The sequence below is a fragment of the Plasmodium berghei genome, assembly GCF_900002375.2.
Source record: "Plasmodium berghei ANKA genome assembly, chromosome: 3".
NCBI lineage: Eukaryota > Apicomplexa > Aconoidasida > Haemosporida > Plasmodiidae > Plasmodium > Plasmodium berghei.
Genome location: NC_036161.2, coordinates 75533 through 91300, shown reverse-complemented (window position 1 = coordinate 91300; position 15768 = coordinate 75533). Strand labels below are relative to the sequence as shown.

At 21.1% G+C, this 15768-nt stretch overlaps 6 protein-coding genes across 6 annotated transcripts; 5 read left to right on the top strand and 1 right to left on the bottom strand.

Annotated features, from left to right (window-relative positions):
• Window positions 1-293: 293 nt before the first annotated feature.
• Window positions 294-1349, top strand: PBANKA_0302900 (MORN repeat protein, putative; the record flags this gene model as incomplete). The annotated part of the gene is made up of 4 exons (XM_034566119.1): window positions 294-351; window positions 464-640; window positions 801-934; window positions 1125-1349. 4 exons carry the CDS (start codon window positions 294-296, stop codon window positions 1347-1349), a joined length of 594 nt encoding a protein of 197 aa, XP_034419913.1.
• A 303-nt stretch (window positions 1350-1652) lies between these two features.
• PBANKA_0302800 (conserved Plasmodium protein, unknown function) lies at window positions 1653-3589 on the top strand (the record flags this gene model as incomplete). The annotated part of the gene is made up of 5 exons (XM_034566108.1): window positions 1653-1654; window positions 1764-1981; window positions 2079-2102; window positions 2246-2734; window positions 2835-3589. Coding segments are annotated over 5 exons (1488 nt in total).
• A 602-nt stretch (window positions 3590-4191) lies between these two features.
• PBANKA_0302700 (2-methoxy-6-polyprenyl-1,4-benzoquinol methylase, mitochondrial, putative) lies at window positions 4192-5521 on the bottom strand (the record flags this gene model as incomplete). Its single annotated transcript, XM_034566097.1, has 2 exons — window positions 4192-5153; window positions 5395-5521. The coding sequence occupies 2 exons, from the start codon at window positions 5519-5521 to the stop codon at window positions 4192-4194; spliced, it is 1089 nt and encodes a 362-aa protein (XP_034419911.1).
• Window positions 5522-6182: 661 nt separating this feature from the next.
• Window positions 6183-7334, top strand: PBANKA_0302600 (3'-5' exonuclease, putative; the record flags this gene model as incomplete). Its single annotated transcript, XM_034566086.1, has 1 exon — window positions 6183-7334. The coding sequence occupies one exon, from the start codon at window positions 6183-6185 to the stop codon at window positions 7332-7334; it is 1152 nt and encodes a 383-aa protein (XP_034419910.1).
• A 1699-nt stretch (window positions 7335-9033) lies between these two features.
• Window positions 9034-10551, top strand: PBANKA_0302500 (hexose transporter; the record flags this gene model as incomplete). The annotated part of the gene is made up of 1 exon (XM_034566075.1): window positions 9034-10551. The coding sequence occupies one exon, from the start codon at window positions 9034-9036 to the stop codon at window positions 10549-10551; it is 1518 nt and encodes a 505-aa protein (XP_034419909.1).
• A 1217-nt stretch (window positions 10552-11768) lies between these two features.
• Window positions 11769-14720, top strand: PBANKA_0302400 (5'-3' exonuclease, putative; the record flags this gene model as incomplete). The annotated part of the gene is made up of 1 exon (XM_034566064.1): window positions 11769-14720. One exon carries the CDS (start codon window positions 11769-11771, stop codon window positions 14718-14720), a length of 2952 nt encoding a protein of 983 aa, XP_034419908.1.
• Window positions 14721-15768: the final 1048 nt, after the last annotated feature.

Sequence of the window (15768 nt, the reverse complement as noted above, 5' to 3'; positions counted from 1 at the left end):
TATGTCTACCTCTCCACCTGTTTACTTATTTATATAAATGACTTTTTAAATATATTTCTTAAAGCCTGATGCGATAAGATAGTGAAAAATAAAATAATAAAAACTAAATTAGCCAAAATTTCAGTCCATTAAATTAAATAGGTACATATTAAACAATATAATAAATAATTAGCTTTAAAAAAATGTATATATACTAGATTTAAATATATATGTTCATAATCTATATCATTTGTTTGTCTATATAAATGAAGACAAGAAAAACAATAAATTTAGTTCCTTTTTAAAATCGAAAAATGACGAAAGATATAATTGAAAAAAATGAATGTGAAAAGATTGAAAAAAATTATGCAGGTAAAATATTTTATATAATTTGTTAATTTTATATAAATATTTAAATGTGTACATATATCCACCTTTTAAATAAACATATCATGAAATGGTTCTTAAAAAAATTAAATAAAAGGCATTACTACTGTAACATATAAAAATGGAGATAAATTTGTTGGAACGTTTTATAATGGAGAAAAATCAAATGGAAAATATTTTTATTCACAAAATAGAATATATGAGGGTTCATATTTTAATGGAAAAAAAGAAGGTTTAGGAAGAATTGTAAAAAGTTCAAACTATTTTTATTATGGTAATTAAAAATAAAAAGACAACGATATTTATCTGAAAAAAGAGAGTATTATTTATTTACCTATAAGTTATTCGATTTGGCACTTTGCAAATATATACATATATTATAAGAAATATTTATTCTATATTATTTATTTCATATATAATTTTTTTTTTTTAAGGAAATTTTGAAAAAGGAAAAAAAAACGGATTGGGTTTTCAAAAATATCCAAATAGTGACTTTTATTATGGAGAATGGAAAAACAATAAAAAACATGGAAAAGGAATATACTATTTTTCAAATTCCAAAGAATATGTAAAAAAAAAAATATATTTATTTTTCTATATGTATAAAAAATTTTGTTTGAATTTATTTTTAAGTATATATTTTTAGAGACTGTCTTATTCATAAATATGTATATATGTTTTATAATTGGAATTATTAATTATATTTATGGATATATATATATATATATATATGGATTCATTCCTTTACATCTATATAGTATTCTGGTGAATGGCGCAAAGGGAATTTTATCAGTGGTGCTTGGCATATTTCTGGAAATATAAAATATGTCGGAACTTTTTTCAAGAATAAACCAAAGTATAATGGAAGTTTTTTTTTTTCAAATAAATCGAAAATATGTGTTTTTTATGAGCAATTATTTAATCTTTCTAGTGAAAATTTTGATAATGAAAATAATGTGGATTTATTTTGGAAGTATTTATAAATTATTATTTTATTTGGTCCTATGTTTTTTTTTCTAAATAAAAGTATATATGTGTGCAATGTGTATTATATTTTTTCTCTTTTTTTTACTTATATAATAATATTTTTAAATGTAATTATTTTTTTCGATGTTTTGTGCAATTTATTAAGATGACATAATTTTTTGAATCTTTAAATAAAGACAATATAAATAATATATAATTAAAATAATAAAATTCATTATTTTTTTTCTCGTTTCTATATTTTGTAAATGAGTATACTATACAATAATATATGAATATTTTTCAAAAAAATGAAAAGAAATATGTAAGAAAAAAAAAAACTTAAAATAAAATACTATAATTTGCATTTTATCATATTATAATTAATTGGGTTTTTCTTTTTATTTTTAAATAAATCTCAATTCATTTTATAGGAGTAATAAACATTTAGAAAAAGCAAATATACCTGAAAAATGTTTGTCAATAATCGACGATGCTATCAATAAATATTCAATAAATTCTTTTAATTATAAATATACAAAAAATGTGTTAGAATTAGAAGAAATAGGCAACCAAAGTGATGCTACACTTTTTTTTAATGACATTTCAGATGATGAATCAGAGTTAAAGACATATAGCTCAATATTAATTGGTATGTGTTTTCCATAAATATATTTCTATTTTTTTTTTTTTAATTTTGTCACTATTTTTATTATACAATATATATATTTGTTCTTTTTTATATGAAGAAAATACTACATGGAATTTCATAAGTATATAATTTAATTTTAAATAAAATTTATTTATTATATTTAAATATAAGGATGCCCCCTAATATATAATTTCCTTCCATTTTATGTATATAACTTTAGTAATACATTTAACAATTTTAGAATATTATTTATATTTCATATAGATGATTCTAAACTTGCATCTAATATAAATTCCGTAATGAATAAAAGGATAATAAACAGTACAAGCATAAATAAAAATATTTTGGAAATTTTAAAACATGTACAAGAATTAAATAAGTCAAATAAAATTAACAATTTTATAAGAAAAATGGAATATAACGAAATAAAAGAATTGATATTCATAAATACAAAATTGCTCAGAAATACAATTAAAAAAATATATAACATATTAAATGGTCTTTTAAAAAATAAGACATTGAATATTTATAATAGTGCAGAAGATAATTTTTTATATGATAATTTTATAAAGAATAAATCGCAAAATGATTATAAAAAACTCTATAAAAAAAATAGGACAATATTTAAGAAATATATAATTTTACAAAAATACTACAAAAAAATATATAAAAAATATAAAGAAGAAAATGAGTATTTAAAAAATTTATTTTTAGCAAAAAAATTCCACGATCAAAATGTTTGTAAAAATGGAGGTATATGGATTTGTTAAAAATGTGTTGTCTATTTGGTGTCTTTTTTTTATCCATTTTTTGTCTATTTTTTTTTCCAAATTAGTTACTTTCTTTTTTTTAGCGAAGGGCGATAAAAAAAAAGACAAAAATGTTATATCTGGAATAAACCATAATATAATAAATGAAACAATTAAAGATCAGAATTTAATAGATATAAATTATAAAAAAAATAATAGGAAAAATTTGTATTCAAAAAAAAATAAGTTAATAAATTGGAAAAGAGTAAAAGAATATAGAGAATGTAGTGAGGCAGAACATTTTATAAAAAAACGTGAAAAAAATATATGCACTAACAATTATTTAACTATATCAAAAAATGAAAATACAAAAGATTACAATGTTGGAAAAAATATGATTCCATCATCAACAGATTCATTAGTTGGGGGTAATTTAAATCAATTCGAGAAAAAAGCATCAATTGTTTCTGAACTGGGTATGGTTCCGTCTCAAAGGTGTGCAGAAAATAAACAAGATACAGATGCAAATGTAGATGCAGACGTAGATGTAGATACAGATGTAGATGCAAATGTAGATGTAGATACAGATGTAGATGCAAATGTAGATGTAGATACAGATGTAGATGCAAATGTAGATGTAGATACAGATGTAGATGCAAATGTAGATGTAGATACAGATGTAGATGCAAATGTAGATGTAGATACAGATGTAGATGCAAATGCAGAAAATGAAGAGCTATATATGTCTGAAAATGTTGAAGCGAATAGTGGAATGATTGAAGTTACGGATTTAAAATTTGAATCTGATAATGTAGATAAAAGGGAGCCAGTAGTAGATGGCGAGAATGGAAAACAATAGTAAACAATAAAATCAACAATTATGAAAAAACACAAAAAATATTGTTTCATATCATATAAAAAAAAAGGCTATTGTAAAATGTGGAAAAAAATAATAGATATGTAATATTGAGATAGAGAATATTAATATATTCTTTTAAAGACCTAGAAATATACATATTCTATTTATGAATAAATGATAATAAAGGGGCTTAAATTTTATGAAAGAATATTCCCTAGTTTATTTCATGTCTACAAAAATAATCCTAATAAATTACCATTTCTCGAAATGTGAAATGGGCAAATAATTATTTAAAAAATGCATAAAATTAATAACACTATTTTGTATGTGCTTTGTTACCAAAAAAGGGGTGAAAAAAAAAAAAAAATAATATGCATATTTATATTGCATTTATGGCTAGCTAGTGTGCACGTGCATATAATAAATAGGATTATTATAGAAAGGATAAATTTTATAATAACTTTTTTTTCTTGTATTGTTCGATATATTTTTTTCAATTCTTTGTGTGTATAACAATATGTTTACCTTTTTGCATATTTGTTATAAAAAAAAATTAGACATTGCAAATTTTATTATTTCTGTAAGTATTGGATTTCTTTAATTTAATTTAATTTATAGGCAGAATGAATTGCGACAATTCCAAAAGTCATAGTTGTATATGAAATATTTTTAAAATTAATTTGATGCATTAATTGAGATAATTCATTTGGAGTTAAAAATGTTTGTATACTTTCAGAGAGGTATTTGTAAGCATGTTCATTATTTGCTATATATTTTCCAAGTAATGGAATATAATTATTTAAATAAAATTTATAAAATATATTTATAGTATTACATTCTACTTTACTAAATTCTAAACAAAGAAGTCTTCCCCCTGGTTTTAAAACACGATACATTTCACTCAATGCTTTAGAAATATTTGTAAAATTTCGTATTCCAAATGATAAAGTAATTACATCTATTGAGTTATCTTCGATAGATTTTAATTCTTCTGCATTTTCAACAAGCCATGCTATATTTTTATTTAAGTTTAAATTTTTTGCTTTTTCTATTCCAACATTAATCATATCGTTATTTACATCACAAACAATTATATTTATCAATGGGTTTTTATATAATTCTTCTGATATATTATCATAATTATTTTTATTACCAAATATTCTTATTTTTTCCATAAAATATTTATACCTTTTTAAAATTCGAAAAGCTATATCACCTGTTCCACCAGCTAAATCTAATATTTTACATTTATATGTATTTAAATTTTTTATTTTTTCGTTATGATATGATGATATATTTTGGTTTATACTTTCATCATTAGGAGTAGTATTATATGGATCTACATTTATAGAATCATTTATATTTTTTTGTTTTGTATTATAACACTGATATTTTAAAAATAAATCTAATTCTTTTATAAATTGGTCTTTCCAACATCGATGTAGACGAAAGCTCATCAAATCATTCATGATATCATATTTATTAGAAACATTACTAAATAAATTATAAACAAGTTTTGATTTTATTTCTTCTGTAACTTTTTGAAATCCAAAGTTATATAATCCTGTATTTAAAAGGGAAATAATTGTAGTGATAAATAATAATATATCAAATTTTTACAAAAAGTGATAAAAATATGAACAATCAGAAAAAAAAATTTTGTTCATATTATCTAGCTAAAAATTGTGTGTAGTATAATTTTTAAATAACCACAGTCTGTTTTTTTCACAAATTTGAAAAATGTAACAATATTATAAAGGATATGATATGAATACACAACTAAATGCAAACATCATTTCTTTTACTTTCATTGGTATAGAAACATTTTCCTTTATCCATGAATAAGTTAATTCCATTTCTTAAAAGGTTTGGTTGAATTTTTCTATTATAATAGCTGTGATTGTATGAAGTACATAATTTAGTAATTGTCATTTTGTGTAATAATAATAATAGTATAGTAAATGAAAAGAAAATGAAAAAATAAAAAAGGTGGGAAATAATGGTAAATACTGGTTAAGAGTATTTTCTTATATTGTCATACAATTAAACATATTGTATGATTTTGTTTCCATTTATAGTTACCAAACTCAAGAAAGTTATCATTTTTTATTTCAGAATTATCTATGCTTCCCTTTTTAGCTTTCCATTTTTTGAATAAATTATATAAAATGCCAATTAGAAATTCTCTGGTTAACGTATGCTTCATATATGTTCATTGCATTTTTTTATAGCATTATTTTTATTTTTTTTATTTTATTATTATTTTTTTTTTTGGTGAGTTTTTTATTGTATGAACAATAAAAATAATAGCGAACTATTTTTCTAAATGGAAATCGACAAACAAATGTAGTGCCCAAGTTATGATGTTCTTTTAATGGAAAATTGAAACAACAAATAAAATGCCAATATAATGGTTAATAATAAAGTTAGTTATAAATAATATTTTGTCAAATATGCGGATGTTTAATCATATCTTATGAGAAAAAAATATTTATGTGTATAGCTTTTTGGCATGTTCTACAATTGAAAATATTGTAAGCTATTTTTTATATCATTAGGATTGCTAGGATAGTTATAAAAAAAATAGCGAAAAATGTATAGATATTTGAAAAAATGTGCAAGTTGTTTAAAATTAAAAAGAAGAGTTAGTAGTGCGTCCTATGGATATTTAAATTTAAGCGTGAATGATAAAGTAGTACGATATTTTGAAGACTTAAAAAAAAATATAATTTATATTAATGATTCGAAAGAATGCAAAAAATATATAAATGAAATCGAAAAAAATGCTATGAATGAAAATTTAAAAATAATAGGATTAGATATTGAGGGATATAAAATAGGTAAAAATGGAACAGTAAGCATTATTCAAATATGTGCAAAGGACATATATATTTTTGATTTATATAAATGTGATAATAGTTATTTGTTTGCTAAATACTTAAAAGAATTATTTGAAAATAAAAGTATTATAAAGGTTACACATGATTGCAGAGAAGATTGTTCTATACTATTTAACCAGTATAATATTAATTTAAATAATATATTTGATACACAAATTGCATATACTTTAATTTTAAAAAAATCAAAAAAAGAATTATATCAAATAAGTTATGATGATTTGTTATATAAATGTTTATTTTTAAATAATAATCATAAAATATATTTTCATAAAATCATTTCACTTAATAATAAAATTTATTTAAAAAGACCGATATCAAAAGAGCTAATTCATTATGCTGTTCAAGATGTTTTATATTTAAAGCCTTTGATGTTAAACTTAATTGAGGTTTTACGTAATATAGAAAACATTATTCCAAGAAATGATAATGAAAATAATACAAACAAAAATTATGACAAAAATGGAAAGCATAATAAACTTAGCCTTGACTTATGCAAAGACACACAACACATAATCGAAGAAAATAATAACTTTCATTTGATAAATTATGTAATAGAAAAAAGTCAAAAATACATTGATTATCAATATTTAAATTCGCATATAAAAAATGAAAAACATTTACAAAAAGGAATGATAATTGAAGGAATGATAGTTTCATGTAATAATATAAATCTTTATGTTAAATTAAATTTAAGCAAAAGGGGGGTTATAAAAAATTTTATGAACAATGCATATGAAATAGGGGACATTGTTAAGTGTGTCATTTTGGATTTTTGTGAAAATGATTTTATAAAATTGGGATTACTTGATTCATCTACTTCAGAAATGACTATCGCAACGAAGTGATAGAAAATATCCCCAAAAGAAAAAAAAATATGTACATATAGTTAATTAGCTATTTCATTATGATTATGATACCGCTTGACAATTATTGCGGTATTTATTATTTTTTAAAATATATATGCATTGTTCAGAAATTTGTGAAGGTGTAAATTAGTGAATGGCCATTTATGTAATGTGTAGACATTAGATAACAAAGTTTAACTCAAATGGAGGTTTTTAATTTGGCTAATATACTTTAGTGCATGCATTTAGACAAAATACTATACTCCTATTCAAAGCTGCAATTATTTGTTCATTTTTTTTCATTTGCATTAAGTTTGTTGGATATTTATTATCAGTTGACATTTGAAAAGTGTGCAAAGTATGCATATATATATTAGGGATAATATGGCTATGCATGCTTTATAATAATAAACAATATGGCTGTATTATATTCGTTTTGTTTGCAATGCATATATTTTTTAGCTTTTTATGCATGCTTGGGATAGAAAATTGTATTATTCATTTGCTCATTTATTTTTACATTTTATTTTTTTATTTGTTAGATTGATTTTTGCTAAACACAATTGCAGAAATATTAGATTAGCATAATATATTTAGTGACTATATGTGCATAATATATTTGTGTGATGTTTTCACGAATTTTTTAAATATTGTCCTTATATATTTACCTTTATTAATTTTATCATACAATCCATAACAAAGCATAAAAAGGGATTATAAAGCTTGAACATGCATAAAAAAGAGGTAAAAAATATGAATGGGTCATAAAAAAACATAAATATAGCTAGTTGTTAACTTAAAATGAAACATAAAATAAAATATTTATTAAGTATGAATAATGTGAATAAATTTAACTACGGAAAATTAGCACTTAATATTTTTTAAATATAATAATAAAATAAAATTAATAAAAAAATCAAGCCACATTTTTTTAAGTGTAAAAATTTATCGTTAAGAGAGTAAAAAAATAAAGCCGTTGGAGAAAATGCAATTAAGTTAAAAATTGGAAATGTATAACATTAATGCATAATAATAAATAAATAATTATGACATAAACAATGCATTATATTATATATATATAAATATTTGGGTATATGTATATATTATATGCAAAACTAAATCGGATTAATGCCGATTATATTTTCGAAAAAATAAAGAAACATCAATATATTTTAGAGGGAAAAATAAAGCTGCGTTTTTATTTATATATGTCATGAGTTTATGCTTATATGGAAAATATGTTTTATTATGCATCTAGAAAAAAATAGGAATGTATTATTATACATTGCGACATAGTAAATATATCATATATTATTAGTTTTTATAATTATTATAAAATAAGCACAAAATAGCAAAAATTGTAAAAAAAAATATATGTATAAAAAATATGTAAAAATATGAATTATTAAATATAAGGCATAATAAAATAAAAGTTGCACTGCTAATATATTAAATGGTATTTTTTTTTGAATACCGAAAAATAAAACAATATTTTTAAAGTATATTAATATTAAATAAGATTAATAATATATATTTTTTATTTCATAAAGATAAAATATTATAAATATATAAAATAAATATAAATATCTTATGTGTTTTACCTGTAAATTTAGTAATATATAAATGGTATATTACATATAAATATATAGGTTATGTATATTTAAGTAAACAAGAAATATATGTGTATTAATACGAAAAAATGAATATATTGCGTATGGATATATTATCAAGAGGGGGGACTCAGGAAATAGAGCATAGGGATGGTTTTTTTAACAAATCATTTCAATATGTTTTATCAGCATGTTTAGCATCCTTTATTTTTGGCTACCAAGTTAGTGTTTTAAATACAATTAAAAGTTATATAGTGGTAGAATTTGGATGGTGTAGTACAAAAACTGATACATCATGTGAAGACAGCATCCTAAAAAGCTCATTTTTATTAGCTTCAGTATTTATTGGAGCAGTTTTAGGAAGTGGATTTTCAGGATATTTAGTTAAGTTTGGAAGAAGATTTTCATTAATGGTTATATATATATTTTTTATTTTTGTAAGTATATTAACATCTATTAGTCATCATTTCCATACAATATTATATGCTCGTTTATTAAGTGGTTTTGGCATTGGTTTAATAACAGTAAGTGTACCAATGTACATATCTGAAATGACACACAAGGATAAAAAGGGAGCATATGGTGTATTGCATCAGTTATTTATAACATTTGGAATATTTGTTGCAGTTTTATTGGGACTATTTTTGGGAGATGGACCTACTGTAGCTGATAAATCGATCAATTTATCAAAATTTGAAATGTTTTGGTGGAGGTTTATGTTTTTTTTACCCACTGTAATATCTCTTTTTGGAATAATTTTATTGACTGCATTTTACAAAGAAGAAACTCCATACTTTTTATATGAAAATGGAAATATTGAAGGGTCTAAAAATATATTGAAGAAAATATATGGACCATCAGATGCAGATGATGCACTTAGAGCTATTAAAGATGCCATTGATCAAAATAAAGCAGCTAAAGAAAGTTCTTTATCATTATTAAGCGCCTTAAAAATTCCAGCATATAGAAATGTTATAATATTAGGATGTATATTATCAGGTTTTCAACAATTTACTGGTATAAACGTATTAGTAGCCAATTCGAATGAATTATATAAAGAATTTTTAAATAAAAACTTAATAACAACATTAAGTGTGATAATGACAGCAGTTAATTTTTTGATGACATTTCCAGCTATATATATTATAGAAAAAATTGGAAGAAAAACATTATTATTAGGAGGATGTATTGGAGTTATTTGTGCATTTTTACCAACCGTTATAGCTAGGCAAGTATGGGGTCAAACCAATATTGTAAATGGATTATCTATAGCTGGAACGTTTGTTATGATTATATCATTTGCTGTATCATATGGTCCAGTATTATGGATATATTTGCATGAAATGTTTCCTTCCGAAATAAAAGACAGCGCAGCTAGTTTAGCTTCATTAATAAATTGGGTGTGTGCAATTATTGTGGTTTTTCCATCAGATATTATTATTAAGAAATCGCCATCTATACTTTTTATGTTTTTTTCAGTAATGTGTATAATCGCATTCTTATTTATATTTTTCTTCATTAAAGAAACAAAGGGTGGTGAAATTGGAACAAGCCCTTATATTTCACTTGAAGAAAGACAAAAACATATAAGCAAATCAAGAGTTTAATTTTGATACGCATAAATCGTATAGATATAGTATATACATACAAATAAAAGACAATAAATATTGAGTTAAAACATACAAGAACACACCGGCAATAAAATATTAAAAATTTTAAATATTAGTTTTTTGAATGTGTATATAGCAAATACCGAAATATTATGAAAACGTGGATCATATTATCTTATTTATAATTTGTATATATTTTTTCATTTATACATTTTTTATTAACCCAATTCATACAAATAACAGTTTGTAATATGCATGTATATATATATATATATATATATATATATATATATATATATGTAATTGAAAACTGCAATTTAATATAGATAAATATATATTTTTTCGTTTTTATATAAATGTATGTATCAAATATATATGTATCAAATATATATGTATCAAATATATATGTATTAAATTTAAGTGCATATGTGCATGATTCATTTTGGTTGTATATTTATAAAATCAACTAGCATATTTTTATATCTATATATATTAGAAATATTGCATATTTTAAAATATATAAATTCACCATTGTTATTAATAAAGCAAAGAACCTTCCCATAAAATTGAGTACATTAAAGCATATGTTTACAATAGTGTTAAAACATAAATAAATATAGCTTAAATTTATTTTAAGCTGGTAATATAAGAAACAGCTTATTTGGAATTAAGCCAAATAATATAGTAAATGTGTGATAATTGGAAAGGATAATTGTTTAACATAAGTTGAAAAAAAAAAAAAATTGGATGCTAAAAATGGTTATTAATTTTGTATAGTTGATAAATAAAGATATTTGAATGGGGTAATAATTTCAATTCGATTGTTTTTGAATCATTCTCCCCTTTCAACACTACTAGGAGGTTTGACATAGATATTAGCGAATCAATTATTTTCTACATTTTTTGATATGATATTTTAGATTAAAAAAAAAAAAAAAATGTATATTTTTTAGGGTAAATATATATCATTTGATTTCTATTTTTTTTTTGATTGTATGATTTGGGGATTCCAATACTTAGAGAATAATATAGAAATAAAAAAAAGGATAAAAATAAGATGATAATGTAAAAATATGGTGAATAAAATGGTGATAAACTATTTTGTTACATAATTTTATTTATTATAATAATTTTTTTTTTTACTTTTGAGAAATTATTAATGTGGTTGGATAATTAATTTGGATTTATATATTTTTCTCCGTTTTTTATTACGGATGATATATATTGGAATGTCAAAATACACCAATTTACGAAAGGTATTTTTATTATTTATACTTATATCAGTAGTAAATTGTGGAATACCAGGTTTACATAAATGGGTAATAAATAATTTTCCTAGTTGTGTGAAAATTGTTGAAAAAAATCAATTAGTAGACGTTGATACTTATATAAATAAGAATAATAAAATAGAGAATACTGTAAATAATGGAAATGATATAATTAAAAATAAAGGGATAAATAAAGGAATAAATAAAGAAGGAAATAAAGAATCAAGATATAATAATAAAATATTAGATGTTGATAATTTATTATTCGATTTAAATCAATTATTACATAAAGCAAATGTTGAATTTTGTAGTTACAATAATTATTTTTTTAAACTTTCAAATTTAATAAAAAATGTATTAAAAAAATTTCATCCAAAAAAAAATGTGGTTTTTGCCATTGATGGGATATGTCCATTTTCGAAATTAAAATTACAAATAAAAAGAAGAGCAAAAATAAAATATAAAGAAAATAAAAATATAATAAATGATATAACTTGTGGAAGTGTATTTATAGAAAAAATTGGACAATTTCTTATAAATTTTGTAAAATGGTTAGCATCTCTCGAAAAATATGCTAATGTAAAATTTTATATTTCAACTGCCAAAGAAGTAGGTGAAGGGGAATTAAAACTTATGAACTGGATAACTAGTTATGTTAAAAAAGACAAAAAAGAAAATAACAATGATATCGAAAATAATGAATTATTAAAATATTCAAATTATGATAAAACTGATTCTAAACGAGAAGAAGAATCATTTATTGTAGTGGGCGCAGATGCAGATTTGTTGTTACAATGCTTGGCATTAAAAAATATACGAAATGTATATATATATACATATCAGACATTTTATTTAAATATGGATAATGATTTTTTATTTAAGAAAGAAAAACAATTAATAGACAAACAAGGAAAAAATAAAGATGAAGAAATAGTAAATGAAACTTGTTATGTTGGAAAGGAAAATGAATTAACAAATTCAGGGAAAGCAATTAACAATTTAGTAAATATAAAAAAAATAGCGAGGAAAAAAATCATGGTTTTATATAACTTAAATATATTTATTAATTTATTTTTAAATAAATATCCTATCTTTTTTAATCAAATAAAACGAGATTTATTAATTTTGTTTATTTTAAAGGGAAATGATTATTTACCAAAAGTTAGAGAAGGAAATTTTAATGTTTTTTTTGAAGCATATTTTAAAATGCTAGAAGATAATATGAAAAAGGAAAAAAAAAAAATAAATAATGTAAAGAATATAACATATAATGGATTTTTAAATAAAAATTGTGAATTAAATCGAAAAGAATTTTTAAAATTTTTGAATTATGTTCAGAAGGTTATTAATTTTTCAAGTAGCTATTTGAGTAGAAATACGGAAGGAAATTATTTAAATTTGGAAAATAATGTTGAGTTTAAGGAAAATCAACTTTATTTACCTTTATATCTTGTAAATGAAATTATAAAAAAAAAAATAGTTGAAAATGAAAATATAGATATGCAAATTGAGAAAAATAACGAAGAATTATATAAATGTACATTAGTGTATTTAAAAAATGAAAACAAAATAAAAAAATATTATTATGGAGTTTCAAAAAGAAAAAAAATAGCTATGCATATAGCATCTTCTAAATTTATAGAAAATGAACTTCCTTTATTTATAAAATATATTGATTTTAATTTATTAAAAAATACTATTAAAGAAGTTGATAGGATTGATGAAATAAATTTGGAGAAATTAAAAATGTGTGTGGGTGAAAATTGTAATACAGATAAGGAAATTCGTAAATTAGAAAATTTTGAAAGCACAAATAAAAATGAAGAAAATAGTTTTAGTGAATTAGAAATGAATATATTTACAAAAGATGATGAAAAAGAAGACAGGAAAATGGAAATATATTTAAAAAAATTTTACACAAAAAATTGTAAAAAAAAAAAAAATTATGAACAAGAAATGAAAATATGTGAAAATTATATTGAGGGAATAAAATGGCTAGTTGAAATGTATACTAAAACATATTGTATAAATTTTAATTTTTTTTATAAATATTCAATTAGTCCATCTTTATTAAGTTTATATTATTATTTATGTCAACATAATGTAAAAACTTATAATAATGATTATACAAATATAATGCAAAATATTAATTTAAACATATTTAAAAATAATTCTGATTATTACAAATTTATTAACTTTTGTGTTAATAAATATAATGATATCAAATTGAAACTAAAATTGGAGGGATACAAAGGAGAAGCGAATGATAAAAAAGAAACATCAAACAATGAAATGATAAATATGGAAAAAGCATCAAAAGAATCGATTTCTTTTTCTTCAGTAAAAAGAGAAAAAGATAATGTGTGTAAACACAAGAAAAATATAAATTATGATGATAATAAATATTTTGAAAATATTTATGACATTTTATTATCTAAAAATATAAATGTTATAAAAAAAAGTGTTGAAAAACTTAATGAAATATTAAGAAATTTTCCAAAGACAAAAATGATTAAATATTATTGGGATATGTATGCAAAAAAATTAAAAAAATTTTATAAAATTATATATTATAAATCGAAAAAAATATTTGTAGCAAAGGTTTCGTTATTTAATATAGAATTTGAAACAAAATTTAACAGTTCTACTAATTTATTATCCAATAATAAAACTTTTTCAAATAGCAAAAAAAAAATTGATAACAATAAATCTTTAGAGGAATTAGACAAGTTAGATTTCAATATAAAAAATAATTATATTTATTCACACAATAATTTAAAAAGATGTAATAAAAAAAACAACAGACTGTTCAGCAAAACTCAAAATATTGATAACAATACAAATAAATTTTCAAAAAGAGTGATAAAAATTAAAAGTATGAAACTTGTTTACCGTTAAAATAATTATAAGAAGTATATTGAAAAAAAATGCATTCTTATTTCATTTTTCATAATTTTTTTTAATTATTAACTTAGACAAAAATAGGGATATAGTTTGGTAAATTTGATTTTTTTCACCCGAATTTATTTTATATGTTTAATATGTTTGTGTGGAGGCTAAACCATATTCATATTTTGTTCATATTTTGTTCAATATTTTTTTGCTATTTTGTTCAATATTTTTTTGTTATTTTGTTCTATTTTTTGCTATTTTTTTGGTATTCGAATTCCATATTTAAATAAAACTATAAGTTCTATATAGGACCATTTAAAATATAAAAATAAGTATATATGCTTATGAACATATGCCCATAAAAAGCAGTTATATGGTTTAAATGATAGAATAAAATAAGCGTGTAGAGATCACATATGTATTTTTACATATTCTATATATATAATTTAACAATTCAATGATTGGTCGGTATGTTTTGTTATTTTACTATATCGATAATATACAACATGTTGTACATGTATATTCATAGATATATGTTTTTTTTATATTTGAAATATGAAATTAAGCAAATACATATTTTTACTTAAGAGCTATTTAGAAGAAATTTTTATTTTTATCATTTTATTTATTCAAGCAAAGCTAGTAATTGTGCTATGGTTTTTGTGCATTTTTCGTTTTGTTTTCTTATCACAATTTTGTTTGGTGTAATGAAGAAAATATATACAGTCTTTATCAATTTAGCGATATTTATTTTGTTTTATTTATTTTATTTAGTTTGCTTTATTTACTTTGTTTTATTTTACAATATGCAATATGTACATTGATGAGTTTCAATTGCCACAAATTTGTTTTTATTCAACAAAAAAAACTGAATAGAAAAACATGTTATGTATGTAATAATTATATATATTTTTGTATTATATTGAGTTAATTTAAAAAAAAAATATTGGGTTATATATTTTTTAATATATTAATCTTATTAATATAATTTTATTATGCCTTTTTTCAATTTACGAATTTTTCTATATTTTAAACTTATAGTTAATTATTTATT